This window comes from Agelaius tricolor, unplaced genomic scaffold, assembly GCF_023055355.1.
Source record: "Agelaius tricolor isolate 1412-34295 unplaced genomic scaffold, bAgeTri1.0.p SCAF_16, whole genome shotgun sequence".
Lineage (NCBI taxonomy): Eukaryota > Metazoa > Chordata > Aves > Passeriformes > Icteridae > Agelaius > Agelaius tricolor.
In genome coordinates, this window is record NW_027269276.1 from 10652461 (window position 1) to 10667881 (window position 15421).

Consider the following 15421-nt stretch of genomic DNA (forward strand, 5'->3'; position numbering starts at 1 on the left):
TGGCTCCTGGGAACTTTGCCTCTCAGCCTTTTGTACAGACATAATACTTGGCTTTTCAGACTTCAAGACACATTACAGCAGTGTCTCTGGGATTTTATAAAGAGAGATTTGAAGGCATCATCTCCTTCAGCTTGTGTCCCTGCATTGAAACTTATGTCAGTGTGAAGCCCAGGAACTCAAGGAACCAGTTTTTAGCAGCAGCAGCTGGTTCTCCCGAGGAGATGGGGGAATCTGAGTGGAGTGCTCTGTGCTCCTGAAGGAATTCCTGAGCAGCAGAGACAGGGCAGCCCCTGGGGACAGTGAGCCAGACTTCCCCAGTGTCCTATTGCAATGCCACTCCTCCACCTCCATCAGCCTCCTTTCTGTAGCTGTTATTAAGCCATGGCAACACTTCTGCAGCTAAGTGACGACACACATGTTGTTGTGCTAAAATAATTGTGAGGCCACAAACTGGGGCCTCTTGAAAAATGTTTGTCTTGAGCTTACTACCTAGCCTGTGATATCATCTTTGTTGTTTCATTTTCCTCGTTGAAAAAATGAAAAACAAAGAAAGAAAAATAATAGGGAAAATCCCCCTCAAATCTATGTATGTCTAAGCAGGTCATTAATAATTCCTCCTGAAACATTAATTATGGCTATGAAACTTTTTGAGTCAAATCCTAACCACAGTCTAATGTCATTGGTGCTGATCTCGCTGGAGTGTCAAGTTAATAATTTCCATCAGAAATGACTCTGCAGTTGCTGTGCCTCTCCCTGAGGCCCCTTCCATGCACACTGCAACTGCTCTTCTATGCTGGTGGCCTCAGCACTGTATGGAGTTGCCAAGATTTTCAAGGGGGCAAGTGATTTTGGGTGACCAGCTTTAGACACTTCAAAGAAACTTTAGTTCTGGCAGGCTGTGTTTTCTGCACACCATTCCCCAGATGTTTTGGAAAAACAAAGCAATAGCAGTTAGATATTTAATGTCTGTAACAATAATAACCATGTGATTTCTTGCAGAAAATATTTACTGTACTTAATCATACTTTGCATAGAGTAATTACAAAATTAGTGTCTGTCTTCCCAAGCAAGTATCATAATATTATGATGGGTGAAGAACGGATTTAGGCATATTTCATTTCTGTGTAGACAAATTATTATGGCTGTTCTTGAGAAATGAAATAAAAGTGGGTGTTTTTTCCTTTTTTATATCACAGATGTGGATGAATGCCAAGCCATCCCTGGGATCTGTCAAGGGGGAAATTGCATTAATACTGTTGGATCTTTTGAGTGCAAATGCCCAGCTGGACACAAGTTTAATGAAGTAACACAAAAATGTGACGGTAAGAACTTCTAGAACTTTCTTCTGAAAGTAGAAGGAGGAGTGTCTTCTTTTGGAGGACCAACTTTGTTTAACAGTTTGTTACAAACTTATTGTCTCTTCTGCCTTGAGCCTGCAGGTAGCATTATTCACAACAAATACCAATAGGGGTGCTTTCTCCCAAACCAGAGAACGTTAAATATTGGCCCTGCAACTTTTATAGCCTTTTTATTCATGTAACATTTCAGACTTGATATGTTGCTTTAGAAATGCTTGAGGCACATGTTTCTTTGTGGATCTTTTGACCAAAAGGTGTATATGAGTGAAAGATTCAACACATTCCTACCTACTCAGGTGAATCTATTTAACATAAGAGAGAGTTGGATGCTGCTGTGTGAAGGCTGCTGGATTGTGCTTTAAATTCAGCCTTACAGTTGCATATCTTACAGAAGGACAAACATTTTATCTTCACTTACTAGTCATCCTAACTTGGGTGTACATCAGGTGCTAGATATTAGTGTGGAAATTTGCATTGTGTGATTATGGAATCATGCTATTTTTTTACTGTGATTTGATAGGATTTTTTTCTTTCTAATGTAATAATCAAGTATAGATGTCTCCTTTGCTTTAAGAGAATTTTGAGTAGATAAGGAACATAGTACTAAAATGTGTTAGTTGCACATTATTGATTTGTATTTACAGTGAAGTCCAGATAATGTTTAAACTCTTGCAACTGATTCTACTTTCAGTCATTAGACTAAAATTAGCTTGAGTAGACAAGTTTCATAAGTGGCTAGTGATTTTGGAATGCCAACTTACAGTACAATAAAAGTATTTGTGAGAGGAAGGTGTGCATTCACCATCCTTTCTTGCATCAAGTTCCCTTTAAAAAGCACTCAAAACTTTTTAGTCATTTTAGAAGAATTATGAATTACTCTTTCAAAAGAAAAATAGCTATTTTAGGCAAAACTTTATAATTTATTTGCAGGTTAGGGAGAGCAATTTCAGAAGAGCTTGTACACAGCATGGTTTACATATTGCCTGCCAATGATTTTGGCAGAATGTAACCTACATTTAGAATAGAGCAACATTGCAAGTGTTTCATTCTGTGGATGAAGTACCAGGAATGTGGTGAATAGGAGAGACTGAACATATGCCTTGTTAAGTATTAGTACATGAAAAGCTGAGAGCTGTAGGCTGCATCTCATAAACATTTTGATGGTATTTTTCAATTGCTGAATCATTTTAAAAACAACCCCCAACCAACAACCAAATAACAAAAAACCCCAAACAACAACCACCTAAGAGCCTGCACTTGCTAACATTAAAGGAAGTTGACTCAAGAACCTGGTGTAGGTTGCTGTGTTCCCAAATCCTGCCACAAATTTCCTCCCCATTTTGTGAAATCCCTTTGCAGTGATCTCCAGGCTACAAAGATCAGGTGAATTTTTCCTTCTTCAAATTCATACCCGTTGATTTTTGAATCTCTGCAGACAGAGAGTTACTTGCAGTACATCTTCATATTGTATGTACCAAGCAATTTTAGTTGAAACTGTGTAGGTATTAATACAATTTAAAGAATTAAAAGCACCACCTTTATACCAGTGGCATGAAATAAGATAGAAACACAACATTTAAAAGCATGATCATGCAACAACAGCCCATCTGTCTTGTTCTTTCTAAATTATCTTCTGAATTCTATAAGTTAATATAAGACAAGTCTTTTTGTTCACAGTAATTAGCTTTAATTAATTCTGATACACAAAGAATAACATCTGATTGTTTGCTTGGTTTAGCTTTGTATTTAGCAAGTAGGACTTCTAGCAGTTGTAACATGTCCTTGGTCACCGATTTAGTTCAACTGGGAGCTACCTGCTGAATTTCAGTACTGGTTTTTTAGGGGGTCTCCATTAAGGTAAGATCATAAAAGCAATTGTCAAGGACAGGTAGAGAATCAACAAGATGGAAAAGGGGAGGGGTTGGCCAAGGTTCTCTTTGTTAGCATAGCTGGTGGAAATCTGTATTTTAACTGCTACATTATTTCACACTTTGATATAACCATTTCTTTTCAATTTGCATTACTGCTGAGGTAAATTCTATTTTTTGTGGTGACTTGGGGAGTAGCTTTTCCTGGAGTGACATTTAAGTCTGCAAGTAAATCAAATATATTTACCTTTGTAAAACTCACATACTTAACAACAACAATGTTGCTTATATGGATGTCAACACTAAGATAAATAGTGAAATACTGTTTGAGTTAGGCTCAACCCTAGAATAAAGAGTGATGATTTGGCTTTTAAAAAGGTCGGACTCTATATAAACAGTGGCAACACTGACTTTAAGATAAACATTGGTGAATTTGAGTCAGAAAATGCTTGAATCTGATCCAGTTACGATTGCATTTTTCTCTGTTAATTAAGGGCTTTATTCAGACCAAAATTCAATTTCCACATTTTTTGTCACTGAGACCTGTGGGACTCCTGTGGTGCATAATCTTGGAGCAGAAGCCAGAAGTCTCTTAGCAGTGCTCCCAGGGCACTCGGACTCGAGTCTTTGGCAACATCCTTGAAGTAGCAGTGAAAAAAAGGTCACACCCCTCTCACACACCCAAGTGAGGAATGTGACCCACATCAGGACAACCAGCAAGATGCTGGGGAAGAATATGTGCACAGGGGACCCAGGGCCCTGCTCCACTTAGGATGGCTGAGTCTGCAAACTTGGGTTATCTGTGTGCCATCCCAGTCCCTCCACTTCTTTCCTGCAAAGGCAAGGGGCCATAAAAATATTACAGCATCCCTTTCTTTACCTAGGAGACCAGGAGTTGTTAGTTTTTATATTACTGTCTTCACAGAAGAAGTAGAGCTGAGATCCTTTCTACTTGCTAAAATGCTCATTAATGGTCCTGTGGGACTTTGGGTGTTCCCCCATCTGTTGGGGCCAAATTCCAATTTATGCATTACATTAAACTCTTCCAGTCCTTTTTAATGACTACAGTATTATTCACTCCTTGCCTTGGTCTGTTGGGTGGTGTTGAAGTGTTTCTTCTCAGAAATTTTTGTGGTTGGTGAAATCATTATTACAGTCATGTGTCTGTGTTTTCGTAGATCTCTGGAGGAGAGGTTGGGTAGAGTCCTCTGATGCCATTATTTCTAGCTGGATGCTCCCTGTCAGGAGAGCAGCTGGGTGATTGTAGATGCTGTGAAAAGCAGATGTCATTGATCAGTCTAGAGAAAAACCTCCTTTTCTGGTCTCTTTGACCAATTCCTCTTGTAGGTACCATGGAAAAAAGTGAGCTGTTTTTAAGCTCAGCAGAACTCCAGGTTCCTAGGAGATGAGGGCAGTGCTAATTAGATACAGCTGCATTGTTGGGACAGTCACTGGAAGCCAAGGAGAAAGTAACTACACATCCCAGGCAGGCTACTGCTGGTAATTAAGGAGCACTTGGGGCTGACATAGGTCGTTATTCACATAACTGTAGCTTATATAAACTAGCTGTGGAAAAAACCCTTCAAGTTCCCTCTGTGCAGCTATGATGAGTTGTAAAAATTTGTTAGGTTTTTTCCCTGCAGATTTGAAAAATATTTTACATTGTATCTATGATGATGATTTAGTATATGGATTGAGATTCGTTAGTGGGGACAATCATGATATGGAAACTTTATTTTAAAATCACTGACAAAATGTAGGGAGAATTACGGACACTGCCTAGCTTCTGCAGTAGATATTTTGGTTACACTCTAGAAACCTGTTGAAATTTCTGAACATTGATTTAGTGGAGAAAGAGAAGATGATTTTTGTTGCCTGCAGTCATCTTGGTCTGAGCTGTAATCCTGTCAGATTGCATTAGCTGAACAATACCTAGTTGTCAGTGCTTTAGTGTGGGGTATTTCCAAGAGAAACCCGAGTGCAGTAAGGACAGGCAGTTCAGTGGGTGGTTCATGTCCCTGTGAGTCTGCCCTGAAGCAGTGCCTCAGTGTGTACCAGGAGAGGCTGTGCCTCAGTGTGTACCAGGAGAGGCTGTGCCTCAGTGTGTACCAGGAGAGAATGGTTCAGCTCCTGATCACTGTGGTCATTACACAGCTCGCACTCTGGTCCCAGTGCAGTTTTCTTCATTCTAGTATGCAGAATTCAGACTAGATGAGTTACAGTTTTGTTAGAATTAGGAAATTTCTGCAGTTTTAAGATGTTCATCCATCCATATTAAGCAGTAAAACTTTTCCAGTTTACAGGTACTGTATTTTAAATTTGCAGATGCAATATTTTTTAGATTCTGTTTCATTTCTGTTTATAAGATGCCTAATGAAAGTTGCTAATTCAAAACTACTGATTATGCCCTGAAAACTACTGATTATGCCCTGAATTTGATTATTACTATTAATTATAAAATGTTAAAACCTTTTCTTGTGCCAAAACTAATTTAGCTAACCTGCCTCTGCATCTCTTTTTGTCTTAAAGATATCGATGAATGTAGCACCATTCCTGGAATTTGTGATGGAGGAGAGTGTTCAAACACAGTTAGCAGTTACTTCTGCAAGTGTCCTCCAGGGTTTTATACAGCTCCTGATGGCTTAAAATGCATAGGTGAGTAGAATCCTGTGAAAATAGGACAGTAGGTGTTATAACAATTCATTAATATCAGGAATGGGCAACAATGTGTCAGAAACATATTTCAACTTGGGAACTTGAAATCCTTCTTTTATGTAGAAGTACATCACATGCCTGTATATGTATTCTGAAATGAGTTTTCCATTTGCAGGATAGTTGTTTTTTTGATCTTCTTTGAGACCTCTTATTTTTCTACTGCAGCTTTTCTGTTATGTCATATTTGTTGCCTTAGAACTTGTTTAAAGGTCTCTTTGGTATTGTTGCTCTCATGTTTGTCTTTAATTTAGTCTGTTTTATATTCAGCACTCATTTAGAAAAGCAAATTTGCATTCCAACTGTTATAACCCTATTGCAGGCCTGTCATTAAAGGAAGTAATGTGATAAACTGAGTATGGGATATTTTTATGTGCTTTTATGACGTTGATGATTTGGCAGAGCTGTTCTCTCTGGCTTCCACTGTGGTAGAGCAGAGCCCATCTTCCAAAGGCTGGACTGGGAACCAGAGAGCTTTGTGAATGAAATGATTACCACTGCAGTGCCAAAGCCCTGAAAGAACAGTGTTAGCAGTTAATGCTTCCCAGAAGCATTACAGCCTGCTCTGAGGCAGGTCGAGTAGTTAATTAATTGGTTTTTTTCTCATTTTTGTGCAGTAATTTATTTTTTCAGTGCCAGTGCTGAATTTTGAGCAAAAATCAAATGAAAGGTTTATTTCCTCAGTTTTAGCATATTTATTTAATGGTTCTTACACAGTGCCAGCGCTAGGAACCAATACAACATCCTGGTTAGTACCTTTGGTAGGAAATAATTTTGGAAAGAATCCCAAAGTTCAGAGATCAATACCAAATAGTACTAACTTTCCAAGAGGTCTGCAAGTAGTTGGGGTTATGATTAATTTTGAATGGTGCCATTCGATTTCTGCAGGCTATAAGAAACAAACTGCTTTCCTGCCATCATCAAGAATAGCTTTCCTGTAGATTTGATCCATACTGTACACTTAAAATGCCAGTGGGAGTTGCTTTTATTGCTTCAGATTAATAGCTTCTAAATTGCTATGGATCATTAAATCATTGATTGCTACCTGTACTTAATATTTGTGAGCAAGATTTACCTTTCCATAACAAAAATTTTCTAGAGATGCACAATTTGCATTTGCTTTTTACTTTTTGTAGTCACCACTCTGTCAAGGCAGCTCAACATTCAGACCCATGTAATATTCTTGCATTTCTCAGCATTTTTACCCCCTGCACTTGTAGGCTGAAGTAATTCAGCTGAAGAATTGGAATTTTAAATGGTGACAAGGTATGATAAATAATATGTCAGACTATGAGCCATCATTGAAATTTTGGGTTTGTGTTCAAGGCAAAATGTGCTAAATGGGAAGCACTATCAATTGTCTGCAGATATTTTGGATTCTTGTCTAATTTGCAGACACATTCTTGCCATATTCACAGGGACAGAGCCCAGATCTATGTTAGTGCTGGGCAAAACATGTAATCTTGATTTAATTACAACATGCCTGTCTTAAGTGAAAAGTGTTAGCTGGACGTGTCTGTTCTGTTAGAGAGGAGGAAATGCTTCTGAGAAATGTATCCCTTAGGGGACTCCAGCTCAGCAGCACTGGGGCCAGATATCCAAAGGATGCACCAGGAGCTCCATTATTACAAATCTTAAGAATAGAAAAAGCAAAGATATTGTCTCTTAGAGCTGAAGAGCAGAAACAAGAGCAGGGCATCTCATCCCAAGTGCATGAAAAGTGCAGTGAAGAAAGTTGCTAGCCCATACTTCCAACTGGCATAAATTTGTTTGGTCTGTGTTACTTTTTGATGGCCTCTTTTTACATTTTTTCTTTTTGAGAGACACATTTTTATTGACATTTATTCTCATGGTGATTTTTTTGCCTTTTCAGAAGACTATAATTTTTTTGTAAAAACAATAAATACTGATAACTGAAACAGATAAAGGTAATTTCCTGCTGTTCTTGTCCTGGTTTGTGTGTTTTTACCATTTGGAGCAGAAGAGGGAAAAATAAGAATAATGCCTTCTGATTAGGAATATGGATTTGGTATTTTTCTCATAAAATTGCTGAATTTTTTTTCTGAAAATGTTGTGGGTTTTGGACACACTCTTATAATTGTAGGTAGATAAAGGTGTTTGCTGTGTGCTTATCTCTTCATGGCACATTGTGTACTTGCACAGATCCCATGTAGATTCCTTTTCCACTTTCCATAACTACTCTTAAATGTTTCAAAACTTGGTACTGACTAAAATGGAGAAGGAGCAATTACAAAAGATGATGATCAGGTCTGTTAGATTCTTTCCTTCTTCCCATCCACCCCACCATCACTCCAAACCACTGAATATCTCTCCAGAGGTAGTGGAGAACAGTTTCAACTCCAAGGAGTTCTGTTTGATTTTTAAGAGGGTAGATGAAGGAGTAAATATGTGTGGCAGTTTAGCTGGGCACCAGGAGAAAATAGAGAACCAGCAGCAAAACAGAAACCTGATTTTTTTGTTCTCTGTTTCAGGTTTCCATCATAGGATAGTGTGAGTGATCTAAATAAAGCTTGGAAATAAAGGCCAACTGACTCTTTTAGCTGTATTGTCAGAGACTGCATTCTAGGGGGAGGCAATGCCTCAGGACCAAGAGGGTTCGGTGTGGGTACCCCTCGGCCCCAGGGGGTGAAAAATATGGGGGGGACAGATGTCCCAAAGTTGGGACTGTGCCTTTTTGGAGTGGGACGAAGCATCCTTAAAAGTCCACCCTAGAAGCAGCTCTGGTCCGTGTTCAGTAGTGAGAGCACTGGACATGAAAGGAAGAGGTCACCATTGGCACAAGAAGGACTCCTCCTCTTGATGAACTGAGGATTGAGTATTCTGAAAAGTGGTGCCAGACCGAGAGTCAATGATTTAGGGGATGTATTGTATTGGGAATTTAGTAGGGAAGAGGAGGAGATGTATTTGTGATGTTTTCATTTTCCTTGTGTGTTTCTTTTTTTTCCTTTCCCTTGTAGCTTAGTTAATATTTTTTTTCCCTTAGTGAGAGCCTGCTTTGCTTATTCCTGGTCACATCTCACAGCAGAAACCAGGGAGAGGGTATTCTCATGGGGGCACTGGCATTGTGCCAGTGTCAAACCATGCCACTAGTGAATTCTGGAAAGCACTGGTACTAGACAGATGAATCCACTAGGCCCTGGGTAACTGAGGTACTGTTTCTTTAGGGAATGATGTCTGCTGTTGTAAGACTAGATCTGCAACTTTTTCCACTACATTTTGACAGCAACTATTTGTATATTTTAGAAACAAACTTGGTCTGGTTTATCATGCAGTGTCAAATCACATTACAGCTTATATTGAGTTTGACATGATGTGACATATTGTGAAACAATTCCTCAAAGCTTCAGATGGTATCACAAGATTATTTTTTATGATTTTTTTTTTAATCCCATGCACATTTTCTTGTCCTTCTCTAAGCTGAGCTATCTCTAACAACATTGCACAGAGCTGAGTATATAAAATCTGGGTACAGGACATTCTTTGTACGGCACATGCTTACCCTTTCAGACAGGAAACAGATCTCCATAAACAGTGTGATTGCACCAGTTAAAACTGTGTTGCACTTTCTTGCCTGCAAGCCTATATCTTGTCAAATCACTACATACTTCAGCTGGGGAAGCCATGACTAATGAAAAATGAACTAATGCTTTGTGAATTGTAATGCTGTGAATTTATTGCTGTGTGTCAGTGCTTTCAAATCAAGACTTAATTGATCTGGTCCTATCTTTAATAAAGATGACACTGCAATTTTTCTTTAGGGCCATGGAAGCATTGGTTGTTACATACTGAATATATGTTTTTACTGCATTTTTGCATCCTTTAATGCATTGCAGCTCCATATTTCACTGCTGCTTTCTCACAGGTTACGCTTGAGTCCAAAGCAGCCCAAATATTGTCAAGATTTTTTGTTTTTCTGATTCCTGTCATGTTGCAAGGGCTATGCCATTGATAATACAAATACTCCAGAAAAATGGATCCCTTCCCTTTCCTGAAAGCCTCGTTTCTGGTCGAACTGACGGTCCCCCATCCATTTCCCTCTCTCTGCAGACGTGCGCCCTGGATTCTGCTACTCCACGCTGAGCAACGGGCGCTGTGGCAGCCAGCTGCCGCAGCCCCTGTCCAAGATGCAGTGCTGCTGTGACAGCGGCCGCTGCTGGTCACCTGCGCCCGCCGCCGCTCCGGAGATGTGCCCCATCCGATCCACCGGTAGGAACCCGCCCGAGCTCCGCTCAGCGTGCCTCAGCTGAATTGGCAGTCATTTCCTTTTGGTTGGATTTTTAGCTGTAATGCTTTCATTAAAGAGCTACACGGAATGGTTGAGGCTGAAGGGCACCTTGGCAGATTGTTTAGTCCAACTCCCCTGCTCAAGCAAAGCCTCCTGTATAGAAGAGTGCTCAGGACACCCAGGAGGGCAAGCAGACAGAAAGAATTATTTGTTGCTTGTTTTTTAGTCAAGTTATTCTGACCTTACCTGCTTCAGATTTGTTTTCAAAATCCTCTTCAAGATCAAATTACTTCCTCAAGACCCTTTTAATGCATCCCCAATTCCTCTGTATTTTCATTCTCGTTGGGAAACAGGGATTTCCTTCCTCATGACAAGCTTTCTGAGGTGCCATATGTTTCCTGAAATTTGACGCAGAAGATGATTTCTCTCTGCTACCAAAATTCTTTATTGTCTCCTTGGGTATTGAGATCCTCAGATAATGTATCATTGAATTGAGAGAAGATGGTGAGGGAGAAGATTGTTAAACTAAGTATGAGGGACTGGAGGGAAGCCGATTTTGAGATTGTTTAGGACTGGAGACCTAATAAAATCCTTTAGAAGAGGAGAATACAAGAAATTTAAGAATTTATAGGAGGAGGTTAAGGGAGGTGCAGAGTTTATGGAGGAATGAGATCGTAACACTATAGCAGTGTAACTGAAGAAATTGTCAGAGTTCATATATGGGAGTTTTTATTATTCTTGCTTTTAATCCTTTGAATGAAACTGCATAATACTGGAGCAGAAATCTGCAATCAGAACTGTTGGAAGACTTTCTGTCACTGTCTTATTAATAATATTTAAGCATGTTAAAAGTTCAAAACTGGCTAGAACAATGCTAAAACATAGTGCACTCTATTGACAACCCTCTGAAATAGGAAGACAGCAAGAAATCTTTCAGTCTTAACACAGTTCTTGCTTCAGATACTTTCTAATTGTTCATATCTAACTGGTGAGTAAACTGGGTGGAAAAGTAAGGTAATTTGGCTAAAGCTGCAGACTGAGACGTCATGGAGAAGGAGCTAGAACCCAGGACTTCCTGACTCATAAATCCATGCAAGGTCTTCCAGATCATGGTTACATGCCACTTCTTTTTTGGTTTTTCTTCTGACCTGAGACATAAATTGAGACTATAAATTACTCTTTTTGAAAGTGCTTTGAAATTCTTTGAAAAGCTTTACATGCATTTAAGGTGTTGCTGTCATTATGTAATTAAGGTCAGATATTCCTTACATAGTATATCCTGAGAAGGCAAGACAAGGAATTTAGAGCTGTCAGTGGCCCAAAGCATCTTTAACTCTGAAATGGAAATTTACTGCAATATAAAGGGGAGCACCAGCTGCATAATGTAACTGAGTAGTTGCATTTTAAATGTGGACATCAGACCCAGTTGCTACTACAAAACGGTAACTACAAAATTGCTAGGAATTACACTTGGAAATGGAAGTTGCAATAAAAAGGCTCGCACTGTAATTTTTTATAATATGATGGTAATTGTTTATGTGGAATAACAGGGTTTACCATTGACGCTATTTAAAGAATAAAAGGAACAACAAAGAGTGAAATGCAGTGACACATGAAGCAAAGTGATCACCCAACAGCATCAAATAAATGCAAACATCATAATCAGGAAAAGCAGAACTTTAGGTTCTGATGTTTGTTTAACAAATCCTCTGTGATTCAGGAAGAGCTTCTAATGTGTTTTACAGGTGGAAGCAGATATGATGAAAGTGTTGAAGGCTGAAATACCCAGTTTACTTCTCCCAACATTTACTTTATTTTTCTGTTCTCGTTTTTCATATTGTTTCAAGAATTCATTAATCTCTAGACTTTTTCCCCCTTATATAATTCCTCTTCCCTGTTGTTCCACAAACTTTAAATTTTGAAGTTCAAAGATGTTGACTGCACAAATAATTACTTGTGTGCACACAAATTGTTAACATTAATTAGGTCAGCTGGAATGTGGTCTTTAATTGTGATACTCTGTGTGCATTTTTTGGATTGCAAATTCCAAACCCACACTTCCTGAAGACAAAAGAGTCATGGGCAAGAGGAAATGTGGGGCAGTAGGGCAGATGCCACTGATAGAGATAAAGAATAGGAGAATGCAACACGTACACCATAGACTGCTCTTACAGCAAAATAGATAATTTGTCATAGATCATTTCCATCACCTGGAAAAGGATGAATTTAGTAGATCTGACTTGGTTTCTCTTTGGCTACACTGCTTAGACTACACCTTATTTGGTTTCTGCTTTTATTGGCAAACTTAATTTTCTCAGGGAAATAGTGTTAGTGTATTCATTCTCTAATTGGTTTAGCCTCATTGCTTATATTTGTATTTGTTTGTTTTAGGAGGTTAACTTTTAAGAAACCCGATTGAAACTGGGCTTTTTTCCCTGTTCAGTATTTTTTCTAACTCTGTGGCAAGCTTTCTGTTAAATTAACTTGGGATCAAATCCAGAAGTCCTTCTCTAGGTACACTTCACACTGAGTTCACCAAAGATTTTTGCTTGAAAGATGACAAAGTAGATTAGGATCAGGTCTCTGCCTCACTGTTCAATTTCATGTCCAGAATATCAGTTCTGTTACCTTTTTACTGGCAGTCTTCTGACAAGTAGTGTTGAGATTCTGTGGATTAATGACTCAATTCAGAGAGCAAAGCTTGTTGCTGTGAAGAAAACATATAAGCTTACATTTTCCAGATTATTTAAGGTTTGTTATTACTAATCTGAAACACTGCAAAAAGAGGGGGAGTGTTGGATTAAATGGAACAGGCTGCAAGAGTCTAAAACAGCATTGATGTTTTTGTGTTTCAGATGAGTACCGTAAATTGTGCACAGTAGCTGCTATTCTGCCAGCAAGACCCGACCTTCCTCCGGCCCGGCCCGATGTCATCCCCCCACCGCTCATTCCCGACATTTACCCTCCTCCACATCCAGAGATCATCTATCCATCTCGGGCTCCACCAGTGCATCGTAAGAGAGACTGAAATAACCTCTCTGAAACAACCTCTCCTAGCACCATGTGCATTTAGCTTCTTTCAAAATATGCATTTCTCAGGAGCAGTGTGCTCCCTTCAGCTGTTGGTGTCTTTTACTTACTTTATGTGGACATGGAGGCTCTGGATGTCCTTTTAATCAGAGCCTGCCTACCATGTGCCTTGTGGCAAGATACCTATCTCATGAGTAGTGTTTTCCCTGATAAGATAGGTTTCAAAAATTACATTCTCACTGTCTGTACTGTGGCTCATGTATTGTAGTAGTTAGATTACTGTTATTTTAAGGCTGTTGTGAGCTTTGCTGCATGTCAGCACTGCAGAATATGAATAGCTCTTTGACTAGGTTGTGAAAGATATTTACATTAAAAAGCTTGTCTGAGACAAAGCAACTTCTTTCAGGTTGTTTTCCTCACTTGCACTTAGCCAGGTAGGAAATGTACTGATCAAAATTCTGCTGTACTCTGCTGGACACTGAGACTGACCCAGTGCACAGAAAGAGCTATTTTAGTGGTACACATGGATGGGTTAGTTTTCCCCAAAGTAAGAAGGAAGCCAGAGCAGACTACCAAAATAGAGCAACATACCAATATAATAGAGTCCTGTTTTGTCTTTGCTCAGAGAATTTACTACATGCCCATGTGGTCCGGAGTAGGCATGTGCCACCTGAAATCATTTGGCATAACCACATACTCTTTTGCAAGTAAACAAGCTGATTTTGCCCATGCTCTGTGCAGATGAAAGCAGTCCCTGCTTGCACTGGCACCAGCTGAAACTATTTAGTCTTGGTTCAGCACCAAGCTGAGCTAATAAGCCTAAGAGGCAAAGTATTGTAGCTTAGGCTGACACTGCACTGACGTAGTTGCACAGCTTCTGGTCAGCTGGTAGCAGGGACAGAGCCAGCTCATGCCTGCCTGCCAAAGACAGTATAGGCGTATTCCCAGGGTTATCCCTGCCCTCCTCACTGCTATCTGGGAAAGTGAAAATCATCAACCAGTCTGGCTCCTCTTTGCTACCCCAGGCTTTTAGTAGAGTACCTGCAGTGTCACACATCCACTTTACCTCTAGGTATGAGCAGACATAGTCCTCTTTGATAGGACAAAAGATAAGAACACAACCAGACTTGCCTTAATGAAAATTTCTGTGGTTGTTAGCTGTTTTCAAAGAAATCTATTAGAGTCAAAGTGCCATTTTCTCTCTCCCATTTCATTATGTAATTCACATTACAATGGAAGGTAAATGTTGATTTTTAAGGAAAATCCTGCATAAGTTGTAGATTATCAGAAACTATTATGATGAACTATTAAAATATTTTTCCAACTGTTGTTATTTCAGCAATCTTGCCGGTGAACTTAACTGACTATTGCCAAACATTCCGACATCTCTGCCGAAATGGGCGTTGTATTCCCACTCCTGGGAGCTACCGCTGCGAGTGCAACAAAGGATTCCAACTGCATGGTAGAGAGGAATGCCTTGGTATGTGGTTTTCTGCTGTAAATCACAGAGGGGAATTTCATTTTAGAGGAAAAAACATTCTTCTCCACACAATGTAATAACTGAGTTCTTAAATAGAAGAGCCCCACCTCCAAAAAAAAAGAACCCAGTGAAGACACTTTGACAAACTGATTGATTTCAGTGGCAAACTTATTTTTACAACAATTTTGCCTTTAAAACAGTATTTAACAAATCTTGTAACAAAATTACACAGAGGCAAGGATATCTTATTTTACTAACCCATTACTATAATGTGTTTATTAGTTATTGAAAATGGTCTCTTTAAAATGCTACCAGCTTTTTGAGTATGCAATGACCTACTGTTAAAAAAATCATAAATTTAGGCTTAGTAGGATTTACAAGTCCTTTTTAAGTTCATGAGTAGTATCTTGTTGGGCTCTTGAGACCTTTAGGCTTGGAACTCAGCAAGAGCTCAACAACAGAAGCACGGATTAACTGTATCTTATAGGCAAGATTTTGGTTCTTTCAAAATCTTCAGTGGAGCCAGTAATGTGGAGATGTGGGATTAAGTCCTCAATCTCTCACACATGCAATATTTTACTGAAAATTTATTTTTTCCAGATCCTGTTTATCTTAAAATGTGGGAATTTTTTTTGGGATCTCAGTGATGTCCCCTTTTCTTAGGGATTGAAGGGCACTATTTCTCCAAGTACAAAGTAATAAAATACCCCTGCAGGCAAAAATAACT

At 39.2% G+C, this 15421-nt stretch overlaps 1 protein-coding gene across 4 annotated transcripts in view; it reads left to right on the forward strand.

Annotated features, from left to right (window-relative positions):
* Positions 1–15421, forward strand: part of FBN1 (fibrillin 1) — a 144560-nt gene that overhangs the window by 53706 nt on the left and 75433 nt on the right. For all 4 annotated transcript variants that reach the window (XR_011681475.1, XM_071441490.1, XM_071441492.1 and 1 more), the window contains exons 8-12: positions 1197–1322; positions 5756–5881; positions 10007–10165; positions 13040–13198; positions 14554–14694. Coding sequence is in view for 3 of the 4 variants with exons in the window: in XM_071441490.1 (XP_071297591.1) it covers positions 1197–1322; positions 5756–5881; positions 10007–10165; positions 13040–13198; positions 14554–14694 (711 nt within the window). In the remaining variant the exon portion in view is untranslated. The remainder of the gene's footprint in view (positions 1–1196; positions 1323–5755; positions 5882–10006; positions 10166–13039; positions 13199–14553; positions 14695–15421) is intronic.